The sequence below is a fragment of the Aplidium turbinatum genome, chromosome 7, assembly GCF_918807975.1.
Source record: "Aplidium turbinatum chromosome 7, kaAplTurb1.1, whole genome shotgun sequence".
Taxonomy (NCBI): domain Eukaryota; kingdom Metazoa; phylum Chordata; class Ascidiacea; order Aplousobranchia; family Polyclinidae; genus Aplidium; species Aplidium turbinatum.
In genome coordinates, this window is record NC_137478.1 from 6,000,337 (window position 1) to 6,025,867 (window position 25,531).

The 25,531-nt window shown below is 38.5% G+C and overlaps 1 protein-coding gene and 1 non-coding gene across 5 annotated transcripts in view; both read right to left on the minus strand.

Annotated features, from left to right (window-relative positions):
• Positions 1–25,117, minus strand: part of LOC145773995 (far upstream element-binding protein 3-like) — a 48,035-nt gene extending 22,918 nt beyond the window's left edge. For all 4 annotated transcript variants that reach the window (XR_014289990.1, XR_014289989.1, XM_082585123.1 and 1 more), the window contains exons 1-8: positions 24,913–25,117; positions 24,320–24,389; positions 6,128–6,169; positions 4,655–4,694; positions 4,217–4,263; positions 1,558–1,687; positions 531–723; positions 83–187 (exon numbers count right to left, since the gene is read on the minus strand). Coding sequence is in view for 2 of the 4 variants with exons in the window: in XM_082585123.1 (XP_082441249.1) it covers positions 83–187; positions 531–723; positions 1,558–1,687; positions 4,217–4,263; positions 4,655–4,694; positions 6,128–6,169; positions 24,320–24,389; positions 24,913–24,969 (684 nt within the window). In the remaining 2 variants the exon portion in view is untranslated. The remainder of the gene's footprint in view (positions 1–82; positions 188–530; positions 724–1,557; positions 1,688–4,216; positions 4,264–4,654; positions 4,695–6,127; positions 6,170–24,319; positions 24,390–24,912) is intronic.
• On the minus strand, positions 395–475 carry LOC145774960 (small nucleolar RNA SNORD83). Its single transcript, XR_014290124.1, has one exon. It is a non-coding gene; the product is annotated as a small nucleolar RNA SNORD83 (small nucleolar RNA).
• Positions 25,118–25,531: the final 414 nt, after the last annotated feature.

Below are 25,531 nucleotides of genomic sequence, written 5' to 3' on the forward strand. Positions count from 1 at the left end.
ATGAAATGTAACCACCACATTTGTGTAGTTTAAAGCCGAAGCACCAATATACAACCATGCTGATACATCACAAGTCACCTACATCAACATTCCCTGCAGGCCCGGAAATACGGAGGGGTTTGGAATGGCCAAGGTTGGTTGTGGAGTCCTGAACTAACAGCATCTTCACGCCAAGAGAGTGTTGCAACTGAAAATTAGGTCATTAAAAAAAATAGCACTTAAAGGCATTTGAATAGAAAGAACGGTTTACGGCAAATTAAACTGTAGCTGAGCTAAGGCAAAGCTTAACTTCAGGGCCATCAAACGCACTTCGCTGGTTCCTTATTCCAATGTATTTGTAAGTACACTATTGGCACATTAATTCTTCATAAACTAAAGAGAAAACAACATGAATAGCCATCAGCTAATGAGTGATAGAATTTTGGTCATCAAAGCAGACCATTCCACTCATTTCGTATCTAAAACATCATGTGGCTACTCACTTCAAAACCACAAAAATATTGATGGTTAAAACCAATAGACTAACAAACCATTTTAATAGTTTCCCCTCCTTTTCCAATGATCAAGCCGCACTTGTCTGCCGGAATAGCCATTTCAAATTGCTTCTCAGGAGCATCGCCCATCCCACCGGCACTTGCCGAATTGATAAGGTTGAAATCATTGTTTCCAAGAGTTCCAGATTTTGAACGGGATACGATTTCATTGAGCATGCTTTTACAAATTCTTAAAAATAAAAATAAAATTTAAGAATGTTTGAGCATTATCTTTTTAGATCACAATATATGGCTTAACTTGTCTCATCTTCGTAGAATCAGTAATAAACCAAGTAGAAATTGTAGTGTAAAAAGAATGTGACATCTGTGCACAGTAAATGATAAGCTTGCCATTGTTAATTGAAAGTGTTTCGAATTGACAATATAATTCTTGAATTTAATGTTAAGACTATCTTGATTTGGAGTGAAGCCCACTTAAAATAGCAAGAGATTGATTGATTGAATCTTTATCCTCAGACTGGGAAAGCTTCTTGCAGAGCTTAATCCTGGCAGTTTCACATACTTGTAGAGGCTTTGAATCACTGACGCAGGCCCGGTCACCGAGCCGAGCCGGTCACCGAGCTCATGTTAAAACCTATTGTGTCATCTAGGGAAAACAATAAAGGAACGTAAAAAATATAATTTTTACAAAAATTTATTTAAACATAGGCTACCGTACGCCCAAAGTTAGCAAAATCTAGAAATTTCTGCACAATGTGACAAAACAGGCCGTGTCTTTAGGTAGCCATGGTGGTAGCTTATAGCAAAATTTGATTCATTCAAAGAAATTAAATTTATGGCCTGATCATGATTCAGCTAGTGAAGTTTCCGATTGTTGAAGTCTTGTTGCCGGGGAATTATTCCATCCATTAGATGCCGTTGAATGGAGAGCAGTTCTTAACGTGCGTTGCTCAAGCGCACACCCCGAGAGTTGAACCAGCGGCGCTTGATCTTGAAGCTTCTTTGTTCCAGAAGTGACGCGCTAACAAATTAAGCTATCGGGGCGGATCGTTTGCATACTTACTCTATTTGCTCGGGAGTGCCAGAAAGTGTGCACGGTCTTTCTTTGGTGCCAGGCATGCTTTGTGTAATTTGTATTCTGCACCCAGTCTCTCGTTGCATACGCATGATGTTTTCCCCACCTCGGCCAATGACTAAAAAAAAGAAATTGATATTAATAAAGAAGTAATATAAATGTGCAAAGTTGAAAAAATCAATGAAACAAAGCTCAGTCTATTGTTTGGTATCTTCATTCGAGAATACCATCAGAACCACAGGAAAACATCATTGCTAGTGTTTCATCGTCAATCTACAAGCTATTTAATATCACACAAATCTGAAATAATTTACAACAGTATAGCCTATGCAAAGTACATGCAGCACTGTTTGTTTTTATTTTAACAGCTCAGAATAAATTTGAATTGAATAAATAAATTTGGAATAAATAACGGAATAAAATGAAATTCAGCTTCATGCATATAGACTCCTTAAGGACTGGAATGTTGCGATCTCGGGGTTTGTAACTTGAGTCTGAATGATTAACTTGAGGCCTGGCTAAAATGACTTCTAAAAAAGCTAAAAACACAATCTTGGATTCCATATTAGAGTTTTTGAGGATGGCGAGTTCAATAGTGTTACTTTGAAAACCATCTGAGGTCTTTTTTAAGGTCAAAATATTATATTTTAATGTCAAATTACGGAATTTTGGTCATTTTTGCCCAATTTTGCGTCTAAATCGTAAAGCAAAACTGTTTGAAAGAAGTCTGTGACGAAATATGCTATTACATAAACATCATATGTATTTCTCAACACTATGACTATTATCTTGAAAGGAGTCAATGATTACAATATAATACACAAATTGACAATACATAACAAGATGACACCATAATAGACAATGTCTATCACTAGTTGGAAAGCTTTTCTTGCCTCCTGAGGCATCCTAAAGACTTTTCTTTGTCACTTAAGTCACATCAATTTTCTATTGTTTCACCTTGAAAACTGGTGCTGCTAAGTGCTAAGCGTGTAACCTACTATTTTTGCTTGACCAACGGAACGTTGACTTCAAAAACTGCGTTGGCCAGGCGTAAGTCAGCCCTGTTAGCTCAGTGGTTACGCGCCCGGCTTAAGATCACGCGGCGCTGGTTTGACTCTGGGGGTTATATCATTTTTGGAGTAATTGATCTACTATAGCTTGTGTCATTTTCAAGTGTAACCAGGCCAGATAGAAAATTCAAAATAAAGCTGCCTCATTCAAGAAGCCTACTTGAGCAGTTTCAAATACATGCTTCTCTGCATTTTGTGGATTATAATTCTAAACAGTAGTCACTCGACAAATACCTTATTTCAGCTTGGTAAAGTGTTAGTAAAACGGTTGGTTTTAAATCTTCATCCTCAGACTGACAAACCACTGAGCTAACAGGGCGGACTTACGCCTGGCCAACGCAGTTTTTGAAGTCAAGGTTCCGTTGGTCAAGCAAAAATAGTAGGCTACACGCTTAGCCAAACACAGCAGCACCAGTTTTCAAGGTAAAACAATAGAAAATTGATGATGCAGAAATCGGTAGGCTTAACAGCATCAAATTTTACGTCTTGAAGTTTCATTCAAAAATTTGTTTTTTTTTAAGTTGGTACACTATCATTTTAGTGGCAAAAATGGGCCCCCCTCAAACATGAAAAAACGAAAAACTACTCGCTTTTCCTTTACAATGTTATGCTAGGGGGGATAGTTGCCCGACTTCCCCCCCCTCTCGGAGCCCCTGGCTGTGTATTGCTATTGGATACGTGTAATTATAAATGAGTTGATGTCATGGTTTCTGTAACACTCATTGCAAACAGTGGTGGATTGAGGTTGGCAAGGGTCTTTACCAAAGCAGAGTCAGCCTTGCCCAAATTTGCAATGGATCAGAGTCGAAATATATTTTTTCTGACTTTGATAGTCCAGATGTTTTCAGGTTGAAGGTTTTCAATATTTTTTCACCACATGATAATTTTTATAATGCGACCCTGATTGTTAGTAGTTTCTTATAAATTTCATGGAAACCAAAGATATAAATTTTGAAACTTAATGTCAAATAACATTGTAACATTATTGCATATGAGTCTTTACTACATTATTTTTGTCATTGAGTTTTTTTGTCACATATCCATGATTGTTGCTTGTATATCCTTTGTACTAACTACTTAGAAAGTATTTTAAGCAGTATAATACTTAGTCAGTTTGTACCTATTATGCCTTAACACATAACTATATGTGCAAATAGTTCAAATATAGCATTTTCACTTCTTCACGTTACATAGCTTTCAAACTAAAACGTCATTTTTTATTATTATTAGCGTACATAGTTAAAATAGAGACAAAAGTTGCATTAGAACATATATAAACATGGACCTTCTGGAAATTTTAAGCCAAAAACCAACATTCTAGCTTAACCGGTTTCCAAGTTATGGGATTTTCATGAAATTTGACCCTCGGTTGACCTTCAAAAATTATAAGCCACCTGGGTGTAGGTGGCACAAACCCAAAACCTTCTCAGAAGTTGGTTTTAGATCCATACGCCACTTTTGGTTAATCCGATTTTTTAATTTGAAAAAAAAAATTTTTTTTCACTCCACCCTATTAAGGAGTCTATGTTCATGCATATATATTTGTTGGAACCAATAATAAATTATAATCAACTTACTCAATCCAACCAAATCATCAGGTAGACTCATAGACTCAGACATGACGCTGAAAACAATGATACATTGTTAGATGTTAGTATGAATATCACCAGGTGCACTGCAGGCAATATTTACTTTATAACCAACCAATATTTCACAGTTTACTGCTAACCAAAATTAGAAGCTGCCGAAGGACTCTTAAAATTAGATGCTTTGTAGTTAAGTTACCAACCAACACTTTTGTATCACATTTATTTTACAGGTGAATGCACTGAGCTCCAGAACGACAGTGATTAGGGCTAGGTTATCAGCTTCAGAGTTATAGTACAAAAAATAGTCATTAAAAACATTATATATAATATATATATTTTAAACTTATATTGCCAATGTATGAAAACAAAATTACGCAATGAAGCTAATTAAATAATTTATACATGCAAAAATACAAATTAACTCACTTGGAGTTATTTTGGTTTCCAAACAATTGGTCATTCACAGCTGCAATAATAACATCACCATTACTTAAGTTTTTTAGGTAACCAGGTTTATTACCAGTAGTTGAAGATTAGATCAACTGGATGGGAGGCAAGGAAGCTAATCTTCATCTCCAGCCCCAGGCACTCTTGATAAATAGCTTGAATAATGAACAGTTTTTTGCAAATTTGAACTTTTTTTGGTAGCCTTTCAGATTACATATTGACAGAAGTGGTAACAGACTTTCCAGACAAGCTCGTAACTCAACATTAAATAGACGAGCTGAAATTGCCACAGCACTATCAGACTGGCAACCTTTGTTACAATACAAGACATTTGACAAAGCTAACTTTTGGAATTTTTGTGTAAACAGCACCAAACCAGCAGCTTTCTATAAAGGAAGTGGCTGCATTTACGGCGCCGTAAATACAGCTGTTCCATGCCTTTTTTTTAATCTTTAAAACGCTTCTACTGCGCATGCGCGCTGTTGCTGGAAAAAAAGTGCATATATAATACTGATATTGTAGCTACCATTCATTTTTGTACACTTTTTTATTCCGAGAATCTCCTGATAAGCAAGCACGCACATGTATTCCTCACATTGTACTAAGACAGTAACGTGTTTTTGATGTGTTGATATATTTCACTCTATCAGTGTGTGTTGTGTAGGCTATGTGTATCTGTATCTGTTCAATTGGAAACTGGGTATGGCAGCAAATAACAGCAGGCTTGCTTTACACCAAGATGGAAAATAATGCAAAAACTTGTATGACAACATTAAAATAATACAAATTGGCAGTGAACTAACTTTATTAGGCCAGTTATCACAAAATCAGATATTTTATAGCAAATGATATTTCAAAAATTGATTAATTTTCAAATATTTTTGTATTAGGCATGAACATACGAACCCTGTCACAAAATCAAAAATTAAAATTCACATAAAACTGCAAATTTTTTGGCAGATTGGAATTAAATCAAGTAGTTGCAATGATGTTGATACCAAACACCATTTGTCTATCTTGTTTGGTTTTTGAGTTATTGCGATTTTAGTGAAGCGGATTTGGGGGGTTGCGGAGGTGGTGGTAAGGGGGGGTCCCACAACCCACATAATTTTATTGGCTGAATCTGACCTAAAATGGACACCATTTCTCAATGGCACAACTTTGATTAAAAAAATAAGGGGGAGATAATGCACCCTAGCGCGCATGCACAGTAAAAGCGACGTAAAGATTAAAAAACAGGCATGGAACGGCTGTATTTACGGCGCCGTAAATGCAGCCACTTCCGTCTATAAAACTTGTTAATATTAACAAAAAACCAAGAGGGTCAGAGATATCTCGCTCTCTATGTCTCAAACTCAAGGGGGCACCGCCCCCTGCCCAATATAATCAACAGCTATGCATACAATCTAAAGAACTTACAACCTCTACTGAATAATAGAAACTTGTACTCACAACCAGGTATGAAGGATGCTAGTTTTTTTGCTCCAGGCTCATCTAAAACCAAAAGAAATTATTGAAGAAATATAATAATATATATATGATGATTTGACTACAGTACACTACACAAGTGGCTAATATAAAGCTGATTATTACACAAATTGCATTCATCTTGGAAAATTTTTAAACTGCAACACAATCCAAAAAGAAACAATTTTCATCTAGAAAAGGACAAAATGATTTCAGTAGGCTAGCAGCTAGCTGCACAGTGCACACTGTAAGTTGTGACAGTAGTAAGCTACAGCACAATTAAAGTATGATTTAATTAAGAGACAGGTAGAAACCAAACCCAAGAAACAGCACATGAGCCACTGATTCAGTTGAAAAAAAGTTTCGAGTTTAGAAGTTATATACGCATTTTTCATCATTGTTTTTTGTTTTAGAAGTGAAAGAAAAGAAGAGCACATGCTCTTAAAGTGCATATAGCCTCAGAGGCTATATTCAAAACATCAAGGGTCGATCTTAACTTTTTTTTTCACTAGCCCACCGGACTAGTTGCTCCCCGTTTTCACTAGCCCGCACGATTTTTCACTAGTCTGACCAGTGACCAGTTTACTAACTTTTCACTTGTCTGATGACAGCAGGGTTCGATCTTAGCGGTAGTCCGCTAGCCAAAGGCTGGTGAAAATTTGCGCGGACTAGTAGAAATGTTGCAGTACTAGTCCGATTGGCTAGTGAAAATATTCGCCGGTGAAAAGTTTTGGTTTACAAAATGGCGATCGGCGACGTCACTCTGAAATACTGCAAAAATTTGCTTGGCCAGAGACGAAATTGCACGAAGAAGGCGGCAAAGTCGGTCAACTGAGCACGTGACTACTTTTTTCTCGCATTGTTGCTAGACACGACATGTGGTAGTAGTGAGCACGCCAGCAGGGAGAAGTCAGCAGTTAGTGAAATTAACGTTTTTTTGTTAATATATCGTGATCAAATGCTCATACAACGTTACTGTGTAATATTAATACGTCCCCAAGCTTGAACATTTTTACAAACAATAATTTATTTGATTTTTATTTCGTTTTTTCCCTATTCTTTGGATTGCTACGTTGTCGTAGTTGAAGAGCTCGTGTGCCTCCGTGACCGAAAAGGTGTTTTGTGCATATTGTCGCTCTCTTGTGCGTAGGCCTACTGAAATCTGAAACAAGGCTTAAAGCAGCCAGCGGCCATGGCCGCTAAGTAGTGGTTGAATGACCGCCTGTGCTACCTCCTCCGTCGGCCAAGTTTGGCCGCCGGTTTCTTCTAGCCAATTATTTAATTTCGCAATAGAATGATCGTGGATTAAATGTCGAAAATATGTAGTATCAAAGAGTGACGCAGAATTAGGTCAGCGCATCACAGTCACTACCGTTGTATTGAATATATCAAGCTGTAAGTCTTGTTTGCAATTCCCGATGTTTATTTTAACAAAGTGTTAATCCGAAGTGCTAATTTACATCGGCTGGCAATATTGTCGTTTTTATATCGATTCAATGTTGTCGGACATTGAATCGTTGTTAAAAAGGAGAACTAGGTTAGTTGACATCTGTGGGTAAAATAGGTGTCTTCATAGTTGAGAACGCTGTGGGTTAGTGACTTCCACCCTCAATGGTGACATCATAACGGAATAAATGGTCAGGTTTTATGAAAGGCGGTATGCAGTTGAAACAATTTACTGAGCTGCGAGCAGTTAAAACAATTTAGGGTCGTTAGATGGTCCCGCAATGCCGGATTACAATCCCGATAAAGCATTTAATGCGTGGTACAACGATTCTATTGCAGGACGTCGCCCAGACTTCAATAACGCTAAGTGATCATTTTAACATTGTTGCAAGTTTAATGCTATTTACTTGTGCTATCGTTATTGTATTTTGGCCTCCAAGCACGCAGATTTGGCCGCCGAGAAGGAGCTCTCGGTAGGCCACGATGGCTGCCGGAAAAAAACACGAGTTTTAAGGCCTGCTGAGTGCTGAAAAGCCTTTAGTTAGTTTCAGTCTAAGCCAAAACACTTATCTTAATATGTCATCAGACAAGTGAAAAGTCAGTAAACTGGTCGGACTAGTGAAAAATCATGCGGGCTAGTGAAAACGAGGAGCAACTAGTCCGGTGGGCTAGTGAAAAAAAAAAGTTAAGATCGACCCCTGTGACGTATTAAGATAAGTGTTTTGGCTTAGACTGAAACTAACTAAACGCTTTCAGATTTCAGTACGCACAAGAGAGCAACAATACGCACAAAAACACCTAGGTCACGCAGGCACACGAGCTCTTCAACTACAACAAGGTAGCAATCCAAAGAAGCCTCAATAGCGATAACTACCCAGCTAACACTAAGCGTTAGACACTTTGTAGTAACGTTGAATCAGCATTTGATCACGATATATCAACAAAAAAACGTTAATTTTGCTAACTGCTGCTTGCTGACTTCTCCGTGCTGACCAGGGTTGCCAACCTGTCTTCACCAAAAAAAGCCAGACCTCGTCACAAAAAAAGCCAGCAAAAAAACAGCTGAAAAAGCCAATTAGTATTCATTAAACGTATACATATAAAAAGTGCACAACCAAATAGTGCCCCACCGAACTTTGACTTCAGCAACAACGCAGAAACATAGTTAATGAAAAGACAAGCAACTAGAAAAATTTCTAGTTTCAGCTTCAAAACGAAATTCGGTCGGACACTACAACCAAATATAAGGTAGAAATTACTGCTCGAATTGATGCATATACAGTATACCAAATTTTTTCCTAAAAAAAAATCGCGAAAGATAAAATTAAGCCAAAAAAAGCCAAAATTATGTTGGCTTTTTATTAATTTGACAAAAAATTGATGAAACATGAAAAAAAGCCAGCAAAAGTCTATTTTTTCTGGCTTTTTTTATTTAAAAAAAAATAAGCCAAGCGAGTTGAAAAACAGCCAGATTCTCAAAATCTGGCTTCAAAAAAGCCAAATTGGCAACTCTGTGCTGACTACTACCACACGTCGTGTCTAGCGAAAATGCGAGAAAAAAGTAGTCACGTGCTCAGTCGACCGACTTTGCCGCCTTCTTTGTTTGCAGTATTTCAGAGTGACGTCGCCAATCGCCATTTTGTACAGCAAAACTTTTCACCGGCGAATATTTTCACTAGCCAATCGGACTAGTATAGTGATTCCCCCAAACACGAATTTTTGGTAAAATTACCCCAAACACGAATTTCAAAATAAACAGGCTAATATTTGTTCAAACTCAAAAACTGAAATGGCACAGGCAAGAAGATTGCTATCCTTATTTCTGCACTAAAAATTAGACCAAAACCACTTTTCAGATTTCAGCAAATGTTTGACCTAGTACCAAAACCCTTCCCCTAATAAAATTGAAAACTTTCTGAGCATCTGCACTAACTTTGCTGTTAAATCTTTTTTGGTGAACCTAGAATTGCCATTGAAACATCAATGAAATCGGAAAATAATACTCTAGCGCCATGTGGCAAATAAAAGTTCAAAACAGCAACCGCTAGATGGCGATAGTAATTATCGCGCATTCGAGCAATTTTACCATTGCGCAAGAGCGCCATGCATTTATTATATCCGTTTTGATCTGGTCATGGAAAAGGTATGGAAGTGTAATGAAGAGTTAAGCCTTTGCCTAGGATGCAGATATAATTCAGATATATGCATTAGAGAATGTAGAAACTTATTTAAACATGTATATTATACAGGCTAGTGTGGGGGTGTTCAGAGCCGGAGGCAAATTTACAAATGTCAATCAATCAATGGTTTATTTGTCAGGAACAGGAACATAGTACATGTTTGATATATGCAAGTATATTAATATAGGCTGTGGATATGCCAAGGTCTCCTCCGGTCCAGGTCGTGCTGACACAACAGTGTTAGCCTCTTGCAGTGCTGCCAGTGAAACTCTTCCATCCTTGATCGTCTTCCAAGGCAAGAACCTCCCAAACACGTGGAAATTAGTGTTGGGCGATATATCAAATTTTCGATACGATATCTTTTCAATATCGATATTTATTTCAATTTCACAATTGGGATACTGCGAGCAACACAAAGTCTGTTTGATAGAACCAGCTGTCAGAATCGGAATCATCAGATGCTGTATCGAAGGATGAGGTTGTCGCGTTATCACTGGAATCGGACACATCAAGAGGCTCATCGCTTAGCTGTAAATTTACACTACCTTCACCGTTCGCAATGAAGCGTCCACGTTTTTGTGCTTTGATACCCAGCATCCACACGCCTCTTTCACAGAGCTCCATCAGGGTGTTGACTAAGGAGCAAATCCATGGCTGTGGCATAACGACTGGAAGGAATGTCTAACCCTCACCTTATTTTTATTGCCGATGCTAATGCTGGAGTTCCACTGCTGCGTTAAGGAAATTAGGCTTGGCAGTCAATGTGTTAAAGATGTAGCAACTAACACGGGAATTTTGATAAATGTCCTGGATCATTTTAAATCCGGACATCTCCATTTTTCAAGCATGTGACATAATATCTGTTGCAGCCAAGTTGCCTCTTAAAGGCAACAAATGGCAATGTACTAATTATGATGTCATCGTACGTCTCCCCGGATTCGTCACGCAGAGCGAGTCAAAATATTTGACGACTTTGTCAAATCCTTTTAACTCCTCCGTGTTGTTTTCGTGTTTCTTATGCTGTGTTGTTGATTTTAATTTCTTTAATAAATCTATTTTTTCCACTGTTGCGTTGTGTAATGGCGTCCGCCCCGTTAGCTCAGTTGGTTAGCGCGTGACTTCTGGAACAAAGAAGCTTCAAGATCAATCGGCGCTGGTTCGACTCTCGGGGTGTGTGCTTGAGCAACGCACGTTAAGGAATGCTCTCCATTCAGCGGCATCTAACGGATGGAATAATTCCCTGGCAACAAGACTTCAACAATCGGAAACTTCACTCTGTCAATCTCGGCGACCGGGCCTGCATCAGTGATTCAAAGCTTCTACCTACAAGTATGCGAAACTGCCAGGATTAAGCTCTGCTAGAAGCTTTCTCAGTCCGAGGATAAAGATTCAATCAATCAATTGATGGGTAATGTCATCACTGCTATTGTGTTCTCAAGTCTTTAAAATGTTTGGATTGATATTTTTTCACTAAATAAATAAGAATCAGGAAAATTGCGGATACGTGGTAATTTATACATATTTTCCTACAGACCAACATCGTTTTCGGGATCCATTACGCCAAGGTTTTTTTTTTTTCGGATGAAACTATGTGAAAATAATCAGTAGGTATGCAGGAGCTTAACCATGTCAAATGGAAGCAAATTTATTCCAAAATAAACGTGCAATTGAAAGATTTGTTGTATCCACAAATTTCCCCAACTGCGCATTTACGCATTAGGGGTTTTTCCCCTTCCACGAAAATCCTTCTCCTATATCACGATTTTCTTCCGTATTTCCGAATTGTTTTGTAAGGTAGACGCAAGTAGCTAGAAGTGGATTACCACCAAAAAAATATATCTTCAGAATTAAAGAGTGGGTGATGAAAAATATTTTGTGTTTCAGAAAAAAAATTCGTGTTTAGGGGAATGACCATACTGCAAAATTTCTACTAGTCCGCGCAAATTTTCACTAGCCATTGGCTAGCAGACTACCGCTAAGATCGAACCCTGCACATGGTGAGGGGTGCAACCTAATTCGTACCATGAACAATTTGTACCGTCGGTTCGTACCTTGAAAAGGTTGAGAAAAAATTTAACAAACAAACTGAAAAGATCGAGAGAAAAAAACAGAACATTGCTGATCGCAGTTTCCGTTTTTCCGCAAACATTTTAAAAGAGTTAGGGTGTTTCCGCAAATAAACAAACTGAAAAGATCCAGAGAAAAAAATAGAACAAAGCCGAAGTCGCTGATCACAGTTTCCGTTTTTCCGCAGTTTTTGCAAACATTTTCAAATTTCCAGTAATGATCGTAAGAGTTTACCGAAGTCGCTGATCGCAGTTTCCACAAAATTTTTAAAAGCAGTGGCTATTTGACCGGCGCCAGTCTTTGAATCTGAAATACTATTTGACCGGTCATGATGTCACTATATAGGCATTTTTTTCTTTTTCTCTTCCAAAGCAAAAGACGAAAAGAGTGCCTATATAAGTTCTAAATTCAACAGTTATGTTCAACTGATTCGGTGGCGCGTAGGATAAGTTTCCGGCTGGTGCTTTAGAGGGAGTGAGTTCGATACTACGCGGAAGCGTCCTTTTATTTTTAATTTTTAACTTAATTTTGACCCGAATTGACTCAATTGTTAGGCTGCTGCATTTTTGTGGTTAATTTTTAATTTGAGTAGCCTACAGCCCAATTTTTTATGTCTTTTCAACTATGAGTAATAAAGTTAGAGTTTTTAATTTTCTGGAATTTGAAAATTTCTTTGGGTAATTTTCCGTTTGTCGTAATTTTTCGTTTGTTATTACATTTTTGCGTCGTTCGGCAAACACGGTCACATCCTCTTATAGTGTTGGGCGATATTGAAAAAAAACAAAACGATACGATATTTGAAAAAATACTTGATATTTCGATACTTTTCGATATTTTTGTTCTAAGAAAAGAGTTTCTCAATCTTCGAAATTAGTGTCGGCAAGTGTCGAGGTGATTGCCGACGCAGATGCATGAATGGCGCATTAGCGCCGGCAATAAAAATGCTGAGGCCACACGAGCGCTTGCAAGGTTAGGGTCAGACATTCCTCCCAGTCGTTATGCCACAGCCATACATTTGCTCCTAAGTCAACTCCCTGATGGAGCTATGCGAAAGAGGCATGTGGATGGGTATCAAAGCACGAAAGCAGCTAAACGTGGACGCTATATTACACGCTAGAACAGCGAAGACAGTGTAGATTTACAGCCAAGCGATGAGCCCACCGGCGCCGAGTCCCGGGCGGGCGGGCCGCGCCCGCCGGACATTTCAGGAATTAAAAAAAAAAATTTAATGCAATTTTAAGTCCCAAAATTTCTGTAACCATCTTCCACCTTCTAATACTAGCCTACTTACCTTATTCGCAGGGTTTTGTCGCCATATGATAGGCCCTACTGGACCTACTAATTAAGCGATTAGTTTTCGTAAATTATTGCCATTGTTACGTTCATGCAACGTTAAACAAAGTTGATTCGCCGTTAAACAAGCAAAAGTGTCCGGCCGCGCCGTTTGTCTCCACTCTGCCACTCGTAGCCCAGTGCTATAAATCAAGTAAATTGCGCAAACCTGCGAGGAACTTCATTCGCGGCAAAAGTCTGACCGCAATTTCCACTGCTTTTACATCGTTTTAACATCGCTAGATGTTAAATCGGTTTAAAAACTGTAGCATTGTTCCTCAAAGGAGTACTTTTCTCTCAAACGACGTTATCAATTAACTCTGCTGCCAAAATGCTCTATTTTGTCCTCTCCAATCATCACAGTTGCGTCTGTTACGTCACTGATATTAAACTGTGCACACCTGTTGGTTTGGCGGGATGAAACCGTTGGTTGTCATTAGTTGCAATTCAGCTCCTTCTTTATATAACTGTTCTGATTGTAGATTCAATGTAAGCTCGGTTCAATAGCGCAGTTTATCGCTAGATGGCTTCTCGGGAGCTGAATTGTCGTAAAATCGCTTCTGCGTTGCATTACAGCATCTTGTTTCTTATCTGTGCGCCCGCTAGGAGCGACTTATCGTATGAACCCACCGATGTATTGTGTATGTGTTATCGTGTTGTATCAACAATAGTAATGTAATTATGGAATTAGTACAGTATTGCAGTTTTCGTTCCGCAACCCGCACATACCAATCACAAAAAAATATGCGGAACTGAATTACCAGGACCAGACGTTGTTGCGTACCAATTATATTTATTACTTGTTTCCAAATCGTGTTAGAGGAGACATAGACTTAAATGTAAAACTAGGCTAGCCCAACAACCTAGCAAAAACGCCCTTTTGAAAAACGCACAAAATAACGTTTATGACGTGACAGTATGTGTTCGCCCGCCCAGCTATTTTGAAGACTCGGCGCCTATGGATGAGCCTCTTGATGTGTCCGATTCCAGTGATGACACGACAACCTCATCCTCTGATGATACCGATTCTGACATCTAGTTCTTCATCAAACAGACTTTGTGTTGCTCGCAGTAGCCCAATTGTGCCGAAATTATGTTGGTGCACACGTAAATTGAGGCAATCTTCTCGCGGTACACGACAACTGGGCGAGACAAAGTGGGTGATACCCACTTGGGCGACGAGACAAGTGGGCGACGATCCAAGTGGGCGACGATCCAAGTGGGCGACGAGCCAAGTGGGCGACGGCCAAAGTGGGCGACGGAAGCGAAAGTTTAGCCGTTCGGAAAAAATATGACTTTTAATTTTTACTTTAAAATACAATGGTTGATTTGTGGAAGGGAGGCAATGAGAGTTCTCACGCTGAGTTTCACGAAGCATTGGAAGCAACATTTTCATTATTTTTTGTAGTCTAGCATAGTCTAGTGATAGCGCTTGCTGTTTGATGTTAATTTGCATTGTGACATCATATTGACACATTATTTTGCAACACACAATCCAGTCTCTGAATATTATAAACACTTGCGGTAGGTCACTAGGTCAGCCAGTGGTGAGATCTAACTACTAAGTAGCTGGTTTGGTAGGTACATGCATTAGACATTTGAATGTTTGTAGTGATTTTCAAGCGAAACAGAAGTTTTTGTTAGTTGTTCGAGTGTGTTATTGTTTAAAATACATGTAAAAACTTACATACGAATCATTAACTACGGAGATTAGTATAAATTTGATGCTCTAAAAATAATCCATTAAAATAAATTTTTTGACAGAATATCTAAAACTAAAGTTATATTTTTCAATTTTTAGGTCATAAACAAAATGGCCCTAGTAATGACTGTCAGTCACAATGTGTTCTGTAAACTGCTGATGCGGCTACGCAGCGTCTAGACCAGTGCTCCGCAACCGGTGTGCCGCGAGGCGATGCTAGGTGTGCCGCGGGATAACTATCATCAGAACATACTTTTTGAAAAGAAAGGAGTTTTGTGTTTTAAAAATTCGCGCTTTACCACTGCAAGACAACTCAAACTCCAGCTAGACTTCCCACTGTGTATTTATGATGTTTTTATGACTCACAATTAAAGTTTTCGCAATGGGAAGGCTGCCTTAGTTCTGAAAAAGGCTGGTTAACGTGGTTAGTGTGTTTTTAGAAGTCAGGCTAGGTCATTTCGAATTGTCAGTCAGCAGTGTTCAATAAAAATTTTCGTATTTGTTTCCTTGTATTTACAATTAAAGTTTTCGCAATGGGAAGGCAGCCCTAGTTTTAAAAAAAGGCTAGTTAACGTGGTTAGTCTGTTTTTAGAAGTCAGGATAGGTCATTTCGAATTGTCAGTCTGCAGTGTTTAATAAAAATTTTCGTATTTGTTTCCTTGTATTTTTCTAGCTTCGCTTTATTGTGAGCTAATAAGCTAATTCATTTGCAGTCCTTAAGAAAATCCTTGAAAACTAAAATTAACTAAAAATCTAATGGATAAGTTCTTGAAAAGATCAATAGAACCAGATAGCATACCTAGTACAAGCCATGTTGCAAAAAGACCGAAGGTTTTAAAGAGGAAATACAAAGCAGATTACCTTCGGTTTGGATTTACTTGGTGTGGTAACGAAGAAGCTCCGAAACCACAATGTGTAATTTGTGGAGAGCAACTTGCAAATCAAGCAATGGTTCCAAGTAAACTTATCCGCCACTTACAAACAAAACATGTCAATTATGCCAACAAGGATAAGAAATTCTTTCAGCGGATTTTAAGTCAAAATAGAAAGCAAAAACACTTTATGAAATCGTCTTTCACAATTTCGGAAAAAGCATTAGAAGCTAGTTATCACGTAGCAAAACTGATTGCACAACAGAAAAAACCGCATAGTATTGGGGAAAAACTCTTAAAACCAGCATGCCTAGAAATTGTTCGATTGATGCTTGGACCAAAGGAAGTTGAAGAGGTACGGAAAGTGTCATTGTCTGCAGAAACTATTAAAAGACGAATTGATGATATGTCTGGTGATATACTTGAAACTCTAATTAATAAACTAAAAACGTCTGGGAAGTTTTCTCTTCAGATTGATGAAACAACAGATATTAACAAAAAAGCACAGCTGTTAAGTGTAGTACGTTTTGTCAATGGCGACTCCATAACAAACGAGTATTTATTTTGCAAAGAACTTCCAGAACGAACGACTGGCCAGGAAATTTTTAGAGTGACCAACGAGTTTTTCATAGCCCATGGTATCCATTGGAATAACTGCATCAATGTTTGCACAGATGGTGCATCAGCAATGGTGGGCGAAGGAAGAGGTTTTGCTGCATGGGTAAAACGTCAAAATCCAGCCATTCAACTTACGCATTGCTGCTTACACAGGGAAGCCTTGATGATCAAACATTTGCCAACGGAGCTGACAGAAACAATGAACGACTGTATCCAAATTGTTAACTTTATTAAAGCAAGAGCTTTGAATTCAAGAATTTTTTCATTGCTATGCGAAGAAATGGGATCAGAACATCAATCACTGCTATTTTACACTTCTGTGCGTTGGCTTTCCCGGGGAAAAGTTCTCGCAAGACTTTTCGAACTACGGCATGAAATAAGTCAATTCTTATTAAATCAGAACAACCATGATTTGTATAAACATCTTGAAGATGATCATTGGATTGCCAAACTTGCATACATGGCCGACATATTTGAACACTTGAATGAACTCAATATCAAAATGCAAGGCAAAGGTGAAAACATACTGACATGTTCTGACAAGATAAGAGGATTTAAAGAGAAAATAGTACTCTGGAAAAACGAGTTAAAAAGGGGATCACTGAAAATGTTTCCCAGAAGCAACCTAAATAGTATTGATAAAGAATTGGTGTTTGATTTGGCCAAAGAGCACTTAACTTTGTTGCATGAGAAATATGACCATTACTTTTTCACAATTAACACGGAACAATACGATTGGATCCGAAATCCTTTTGCGGCTAATGCTGAAATATCAACGCAAGACTTGACTTTGCCTGTTAGAGAAAACTTTCTTGAACTACGAAATGATAGAACTTTGAGATTAAAATTCAGCGATGTTCCACTTGATGAGTTTTGGATTTCAATTGAAGAAGAATATAAGCAAATTTCGCAGGCTGCTATTAAAATTCTGCTCCAGTTTTGCACCACTTATTTGTGTGAACAAAGTTTTTCTACTTTGGTATTGATCAAAAACGATAAAAGATCCTGCTTAAAAGAAATTGATGGTGAACTTCGAGTTGCTCTTTCAAATATTGAGCCAAACATACAGCGACTGTGCTCATTGAAACCAGGGCTGGGGAGCCACTGCAAAAAAGCATAGGCTCCGGCTCCAGCTCCGGAGCTATCAAGCATTCATCCACTAGCTCCAGCTCCGGCTCCGGAGCTATAAATTTTTAAACAGCGGCTCCGGCTCCATGCTCCGGCTCCATACTTTATCCGACTTATTCTTTTAAGCGGTATTCGCTTAACCGATGTTTTTACTTTACAGTGCCGGCAAAAAAAATCTTTACATTCAGTCGGCAAAAAAAAAACTTTACATGTAAAATCTGCAGAAGTTCTTGGCTTACTGTTCCCGCCAAAAGCATTGCGCCACAAAAATGCTTATAGTTACATCATTAGCTACTCTCCGGCATCATTTCGCCGTAAAGCCATTGCTCTGCGTGCGTAGTGTTGCTTTCCAGCTTGTGAATAGTAAGGGGGGTGAAATCGCACAATATTTTTCATTTTCTCAAAATTCGAGGTCTTGCAAAAAAATTTTCAAAAACTAAAATGGGTCGAAAGAAGAAGCAAATGGAAGAAAAACCTCGTGCCTTGACTTTGTTAGAGATGATAGATTCTTTGATTGCTGTAGCCAGAGATATTGGGGTCTCAAGAGAGGCAACTTATCAATTAAAAAGGTGAAATATTCACTCATTGCAAAGATTTTGGTGATACATTGCCTCTCTGAAGACCCCAATATCTCTGGCTACAGCAATCACAGAATCTCCCTTCTTTCACAAAGTCAAGGCACGAGGTTTTTCTTCCATTTGCTTCTTCTTTCAACCCAATTTAGTTTTTGAAAAAAAATTTGCAAGACCTCGAAACTTTAAGAAAATGAAAAATTTTGTGCGATTTCACCCCCCTTACTATTCACGAAGCTGGAAAGCAACACTACGCACGCACGCAGAGCAATGGCTTTACGGCGAAGTGTTGCCAGAGAGTAGCTAATGATGTAATTATAAGCGTTTTTGTGACGCAATGCTTTTGGCGAGAACAGTAAGCTAAGAACTTCTGCAGATTTTACATGTAAAGTTTTTTTTGCCGACTGAATGTAAAGATTTTTTTTGCCGGCACTGTACATCAGATTGGATTTGGTTTGGGATTTCAGGTTTTGATTCAAATAAACGATTGATACGTTTAAGCTGTATACTATTAACCAATTTCGTCTGTATTCAATACTGGAGCTGGAGCTGATAAATATTTTGTAGCTCCAGCTCCGGCTCCACAAGAAATGTTTAAAAAGGCTCCAGCTCCGGCTCCAGCTCCGGAGAAAATGCTTGGCTCCAACGCTCCAGGCTCCAGCTCCGGCTCCAGCCCTGATTGAAACAAGCGCTAATATCTCATTAATAAATTAAGCTATAGTTTTTTTTACATTTTGAGTATGTGTCGGCCAAATTGTGCCGCAGAACTTTAAAGAGTTTTTAAGTGTGCCGTGAGTAAATAAAGGTTGCGGAGCACTGGTCTAGACTAGAGCATTCGGATTAAAGTTTTATTGGTACTTTCACATACAACATTGTAAATGTAAGTTAATGGCAAGTCTCTATGAGACATTGGATTTTCCGCACACATACGATTTATAGCGTCAAGAACACTAATTGTGCGCTGTTTTTTTTTGCGGTCATTGACCAATTTTTTAGAAAAATGTCCGAAAAAAATATAGCCTAGCCAATTCGGTCAAAATGTGCAAACAAATATGTATATAGTCGATTCGGCCAAGTGTTGCAAGGTTGAGTTTCGCTGATGAACGTTGAAGAAACGTTTGTCTGTTCCAACTTTTCTCAGGTTAAACACGACAACGTTTCTCAGCGAAACTTAATGTAGCGAGTCAGAAAGTGCAAATTTTGGTTTGTATCAGCTACTTGAAAGGAAATATTTTTATCCGAAAAAATGACTGAAATAAATAAAAAATGACCGAATTTTTACAAGTCATTTCGGACAAATGACCAAAAAGCCTCAGCGAAAAAAAAAACAGATTGCGCGTGCTATGTTGGTGGCTGCAGCGTTTTATTAGCATCGATGGTGACCGGAAGTTTTTGCAACATACTCCATCGATAATGATGTTTGAAATTCTTGATGATACCTTGGTCTGAAAGATGGACAGAAGAAGTTGTGTTTGCTGGAAATAAAACACAACTTCTACTTGCTTAAGGTGAGTTTTGTCGATGTTGTTGTTACGATGGTTGTTCAAGAGCTTTTCCCGTGCCTTCCATATCCGTGAAATTTGCGCATGTGCCACATCAAATTTTGCTGCAACAACTCTCTGTGGCGTTTTCCTTTCTAACTCTTTGATTACAATTAGGCTACTCTTACTATCACTCTTTAACCTTTCGTTTGTTTCTTTTCTGAGGGGTTTCTCTTAAGCTTCACGATAAACTGTGACGCCGCAAATTGCAAAATAATGTGTCAAGATGATGTCACAATGCAAATTAACATCAAACAGCAAGCGCTATTACTAGACTACAAAACATAATAAAAATGTTGCTTCCAATGCTTCGTGAAACTCAGCGTGAGAACTCTCATTGCCTCCCTTCCACAAATCAACCATTGTATTTTAAAGTAAAAATTAAAAGTCATATTTTTTCCGAACGGCTAAACTTTCGCTTCCGTCGCCCACTTGGCTCGTCGCCCACTTGACTCGTCGCCCACTTGACTCGTCACCCACCTGGTCCGTCGCCCACTTGTCTTCTCGCCCACCTGGTCTCGCCCAAGTGGGTATCGCCCACTTTGTTTCGCCCAGTTGTCGTGTACCGGTCTTCTCGCAGGAATTTGTTACCGGTACTTGGTTGAGCAATTAACGTTATTTTATGATAATTCAACGTCGCTAGATGTCAAATTAATGTAAAACAAACGTAAATTTCTTATTGGGCATCGTTGTTACGCAATATAACCCGCCGGGAAAATTAAATCGATTTGTGCTGACTCTAACGTGGAATCAACCCAAAATTAACTTACTTTTCCTCCCCGTGAGTTATTCAACGTGAATTACCGTAACAGCGTGCGTGTCGCGTTGCTCGCTTTATCGCTACTTTTGGTATTACAGACAAAATCGGTTAATAGTATACTGCTTAAACGTATCAATCGTTTATTTGAATCAAAACCTGAAATCCCAAACCAAATCCAATCTAATGTTAAGTAAAAACATCGGTTAAGCGTATACCGCTTAAAAGAATAAGTCGGATAAAAGCATCAGGATTTGCTTCTAGTTTGCCTACTTCATTCATTTAATCGTATAATTGTACCCGTTAGCGAAAAGAGAATGTCTCTTTTTTGCTTCGCATAATTGTCTGCAATGTTCAAAGGCGAAATGAAGCAAAGGTGAGACAGACGCAAGCGATCAAAACAAAGACAAGTGTCTGTAATCCCAGGCCATAATCTTATGTGCTAGACATCGCACTACAGAGAACCAATTTTCGCACAGCTGGGCTTCATTAAAACAGAAGAGCACACAAAAGGAATAATCACACTTCCCAATAAAGAAGTTTAAATGCTTTTGATGTCATCGGTCGGCGACTGGCCTTGCAAGGAAAGGACACGGACAAATTATTTCGGCTTGAGAGGGAAGTGTTGAAAAGAATGTCTAAAAGTTTAAACCAGAAAACTGTGAAGAATTTTTTTTTAAATTGCTGAAAAAAAGTAGCCTATTGTTGTGAAATGCAGTGCGTAATTTCATTTGTTGCAGTATTGTTCAGTTGAAGAACATTGCAAATTAATTATTTTACCAGATATGGCAAAACACTTGAAAAAAAAACCTTTGCGATTTCAAAACAAACAATGAGTGTGAGCTGTATTTTTCCACAATACCACTATTTTCGTAGGCCCTTTTCCATACTCAAAACTACACAGCTGGTACAGAGCTAAAAATAGCCCGCTTGAATCAAAATCTTCAACGTCAAAGTTCGCGTTGTGATGTCACAGAGATCGGTGATATGAAAGATTGCCGATTTGCAGTCCGATTGCTGCAGTTTGCAGAAAAATGCTTTTGATGGTTCTCCCAGTCAGCAAAGCTGATCTTTTTTACATTGTTTCAACGTCTGCAGACAATAAATCAATGTAAAAAAGACCAGTTTTGCTGGCTGGGACATACAGCGTAGTGGTATGTTAACACAGAACTAGGAAATTCTTTAAAGTTTAACCAGAATTGTAAACAGTTGTAGGAAGTATCAGTGGTAATGTGCGTTGCAGCCTAGTCAGCACAGACATCTTCTCAACATTACGCCCATTCACAATAAACCTTTTTTTAGTAAATTGGTTAAACGAATCAATTGTATAATCGTATCAAAATGTCTGGCAAATAGGTGATTCGATTAACCGACTTCGTCTGTATTACATCACAACAAATCAAACCGTGCGGTCAGGATAGACTACTCTAGTACATTTTTCGGTTCTCGTTTTACATGTTTTGGAACAATTGTTTAGTACAGTAATAAACGTTCACAGCAATTGTCGATGCAATTTTAACTTTTGCCATTTGGCCTCGGCAACGTTTTTGTAGGGGTTTGCAGTTACGAGTTAGGGTTGTAATAGTTAAAATATCGAACGATATTGAAATAAATATCGATATTGAAAAGATATCGTATCGTATCGAAAATTCGATATATTGCCCAACACTATCCTCTTATGACAAACGGAAAATTATCCAGAGAAATTCTTAAATTCAAAAAAATTAAAAAACTCTTAACTTTATTACTCATAGTTGAAAAGACATAAAAAATTGGGCTGTAGGCTAGCCTACTCAAATTAAAAATTGACCACAAAAATGCAGAAGCCTAACGATTGAGTCAATTCGGGTCAAAATTAAGTTAAAAATTTAAAAAAAAAACGCTTCCGCGTAGTATCGAACTCATTCCCTCTGGAGCATCAGCCTGATACGTATCCTAAGCGCCACAGAATCAGTTGAACATAGGTGTTGAATTTAGAACTTATATAAGCACTCTTCTCGTCTTTTGCTTTGATAGAGTAAAAAAAATGCCTACGGTATATAGTGACGTCATGACCGGTCAAATAGTGTTTCAGATTCAAAGACCGGCGCGGTCAAATAGCAACTGCCATTTTTAAAAGGGTGAGGGTTTAGAGTTAGGGTTGATCGGAGTTTCCACAAACATTTTAAAAGGGTTAGGGTTGATCAGAGTTTCCGCAAACATTTTAAAATTTCCGGGTACGATTCTAAAGAGTTTTTGTTTGTTTGCGGAAAATTTTAAAATTTTGCGAAAACTGCAATCAGCGACTTCGGCGTTTTTTAATATTTTCTCTCGATCTTTGCAAGGTACGAACTGACGGTACGAATTGTTCATGGTACGAATTAGGTTGCATCCTATGGTGAAATTAGCCACTGCGTTTACAAAAAATAACAAAAGCACTTCTGAACTGTGTCAAACTATATCCTACTGAGGTTGACAAAGGTAATGTGCCCACTGCATCATACGGTACTACCGGTACCGTAGCTAGGGATGGGCAATTCAGAATACCGAATCCAGAAGGATTCGGATCCTAAACTATCCGAATCCAAAACGGCAATAAAACCGGGTAATAAGATTCGGTTTTAAAGATATACATAAGTCTTGTGCAAGCTGTCAGCTGGAGACAGTGAACTGAAAAAAGTGTGGTTTACGCACGCAAACGTTTAAAAACATTGTGCACGCGTTGTGCGCGCACGGGCGCATGCAACTTTACTTCACTCGCTCGCATGAGCAATCAAAGAAACTAAGCGTGCAATTTTCTTCACGCTTTGTACACATGCACAATCGTGCAATGCTTTTTTTCAATCCACGTGCGTATGCGACTCGGCGATAGTTTGACTGGTGGGCGTAACAACATTGAGCAGATGCCCCCTGCTAAAGGAGTTGGCTCTCAAACACCTCAGCATACCTGCCACATCAGCATCTTCCGAGCGATTCTTTTCGACCGCGGCTTGACGGAAACTAAGCTGCGCTCCCGTTCAGCGTTGCCAGATGGGGAAATAGAATATCAAATTAAAAAATTCTGGTGAAATTTAGAGGTCTTTATTGCCAAGCTTTTTGACATTGGAACCAGATAACTTTTTGGTGAAATTTTCCCTACTCAATTTTTTTCAAGAAAGTTTTTTCAATTTTTTTAAACTTTTTAGCAATAGGCTATAATCTCTGCTCGTATAGAAAACGTTTTGCAAGAGGTTTGCATATGGATGATGGCAGTGTCTTATGTCTTAAAAACTATTTGTAATTAAGCGAAATTGCTTATTTAGGGTCAGGGCCGTAGCCAGACCGCAGAGCAAGGGGGGCAATTTTTTTTAGGGGGGGCCAAAAAATTTTTTCGGGCAAAATCATTATAATTGTAGCTGTTGCTCGAGAATGTTGGGATTTTGCCAGGGGGGCGAATTTTTTTCAGGGGCGGGGGGCGATGCCCCCCCTGGCCCCCAGCTGGTTACGGGCCTGTTTAGGGTGTTTTAAATATCTGGTAAAATTTTAGTTACTTTTTGTTGCCAAGCGGCTTCCACCATCTGGCAACACTGCTCCCATTTGGCTGGAAGTCATTTAGAATGCCTTAATGTGTTGCATTGCAACAAACATTTACTTTGGTTGTGTAGCTTTTGTGTCTGAAATTTTTTACTTTTTGTGTTGCTGGAGCCTGGAAGTTAATAGGATTCAGTATTCTGGATTCGGTTTAGTATTCCGGAATAGTGAATTATTCTGAATTGCCCATCCCTAACCGTAGCTCATAAGAAAAGAGATGAATTACGTACAATGCTATTAAGTCTGCCTCTATTGTCATGATTCTCTACCATAACACCAATAGCCATTCTTTAACAATCGCTAAAAATTATCTTTGCTAAAAATCAAAGTTTTTGGAGAGAGGGGGTCCATGCCCCCCTCCCTGCATACGGTACGTCACTGAGTAAGGCTGTGAGATGAGACAGGAAACATACCAGCATCTTCTAACGGTCTTTTTTGAGGAGCGTCACCCATAGGCCCAGAAACTTCACTTGATAAAGAAAACTAAAAAAGGTATATACATTTTATTAGATGAAGTAGGCTATCTCATATTACTGAAGCCCTTGCCAGGTTAAAGCTGGTAGCAATAATTGACACAATGAATACACAAGCTCTAGCAGAGGACTACATACCAGTACTTGTTTAATGCAGTCAGTGATCACTGTCGTCATGACATTGCTATTAACAACCTTTTGACTAAATGTTTGCATCTTAGAGCAATAGACAGCCTTTTCGTTGTTAACAAGCATCCATTTTATGGTCAAAATATATTCTGCAGCGGTCTTACATGCTTTAAACTGTATACCATATTGCAGAACAAGACCTTAACTTAAAGCCTATGGAATGAGACTATGCTACAATACATACGTAAAGTTTCAATTAACATAGCGCTTTGTTTCTAATGAAAACTGCCATTTTATTGACCTAGCTGAACAGCATTGACATGGCTTTGGCCATAATTTAACCAAATACTCATCGACTAATTTTTCAAAAACATCCAAAGATATCACAAAGTAGTCAAACTTACCGGTGGTTTACTTATATTGACTGTAGCTGTTGTATCTCCTGAAGCATTAGCAGCCATTAACTTAAGAAAATTTCGTCAGTAAGCTTTTTTTTGGCTCAGTAGAAAAGTATTCACTTTAATCCAAGTAAGTCAAAACAAAGTCCAAACCTTTAGTAGGGGCCAACGACTGCAAAGAGTGAAACTAGACAAAATGGCGTTTGCTAAACACGTGATGGCATTGGCAATGCATTGTGGGTAAGTTTTCAAACGGTTTAGGAATAAGGACCGTTTTTATTTTGCAGGAAACACTTTTTTGTTATTGCTGTATAGTCTGAGCGTAAAACGTATTGGCCTGGAATAAATTGCGACCTTAACAAATTAGATATTGTAAAATAGGAGACAAATAGTAGCCTACTTTGACATTGCTTTTTGGCTGCTTTACTTTAACCTAACGATTTTCCATTTTCGAGAGCTGACATATTTGTTTTTTTTTATCAGCCAACTATCGATTGATTACACTGGGCAACACAATTTTTTATACAGGAGATGTTTTATCGATTTTGGGGTAGCCTAAATTTGGGACGCTGAATCCGAAAATGGTTGGTCGGTTGATGTAGAATCTTTATCCTCGGACTGAAAA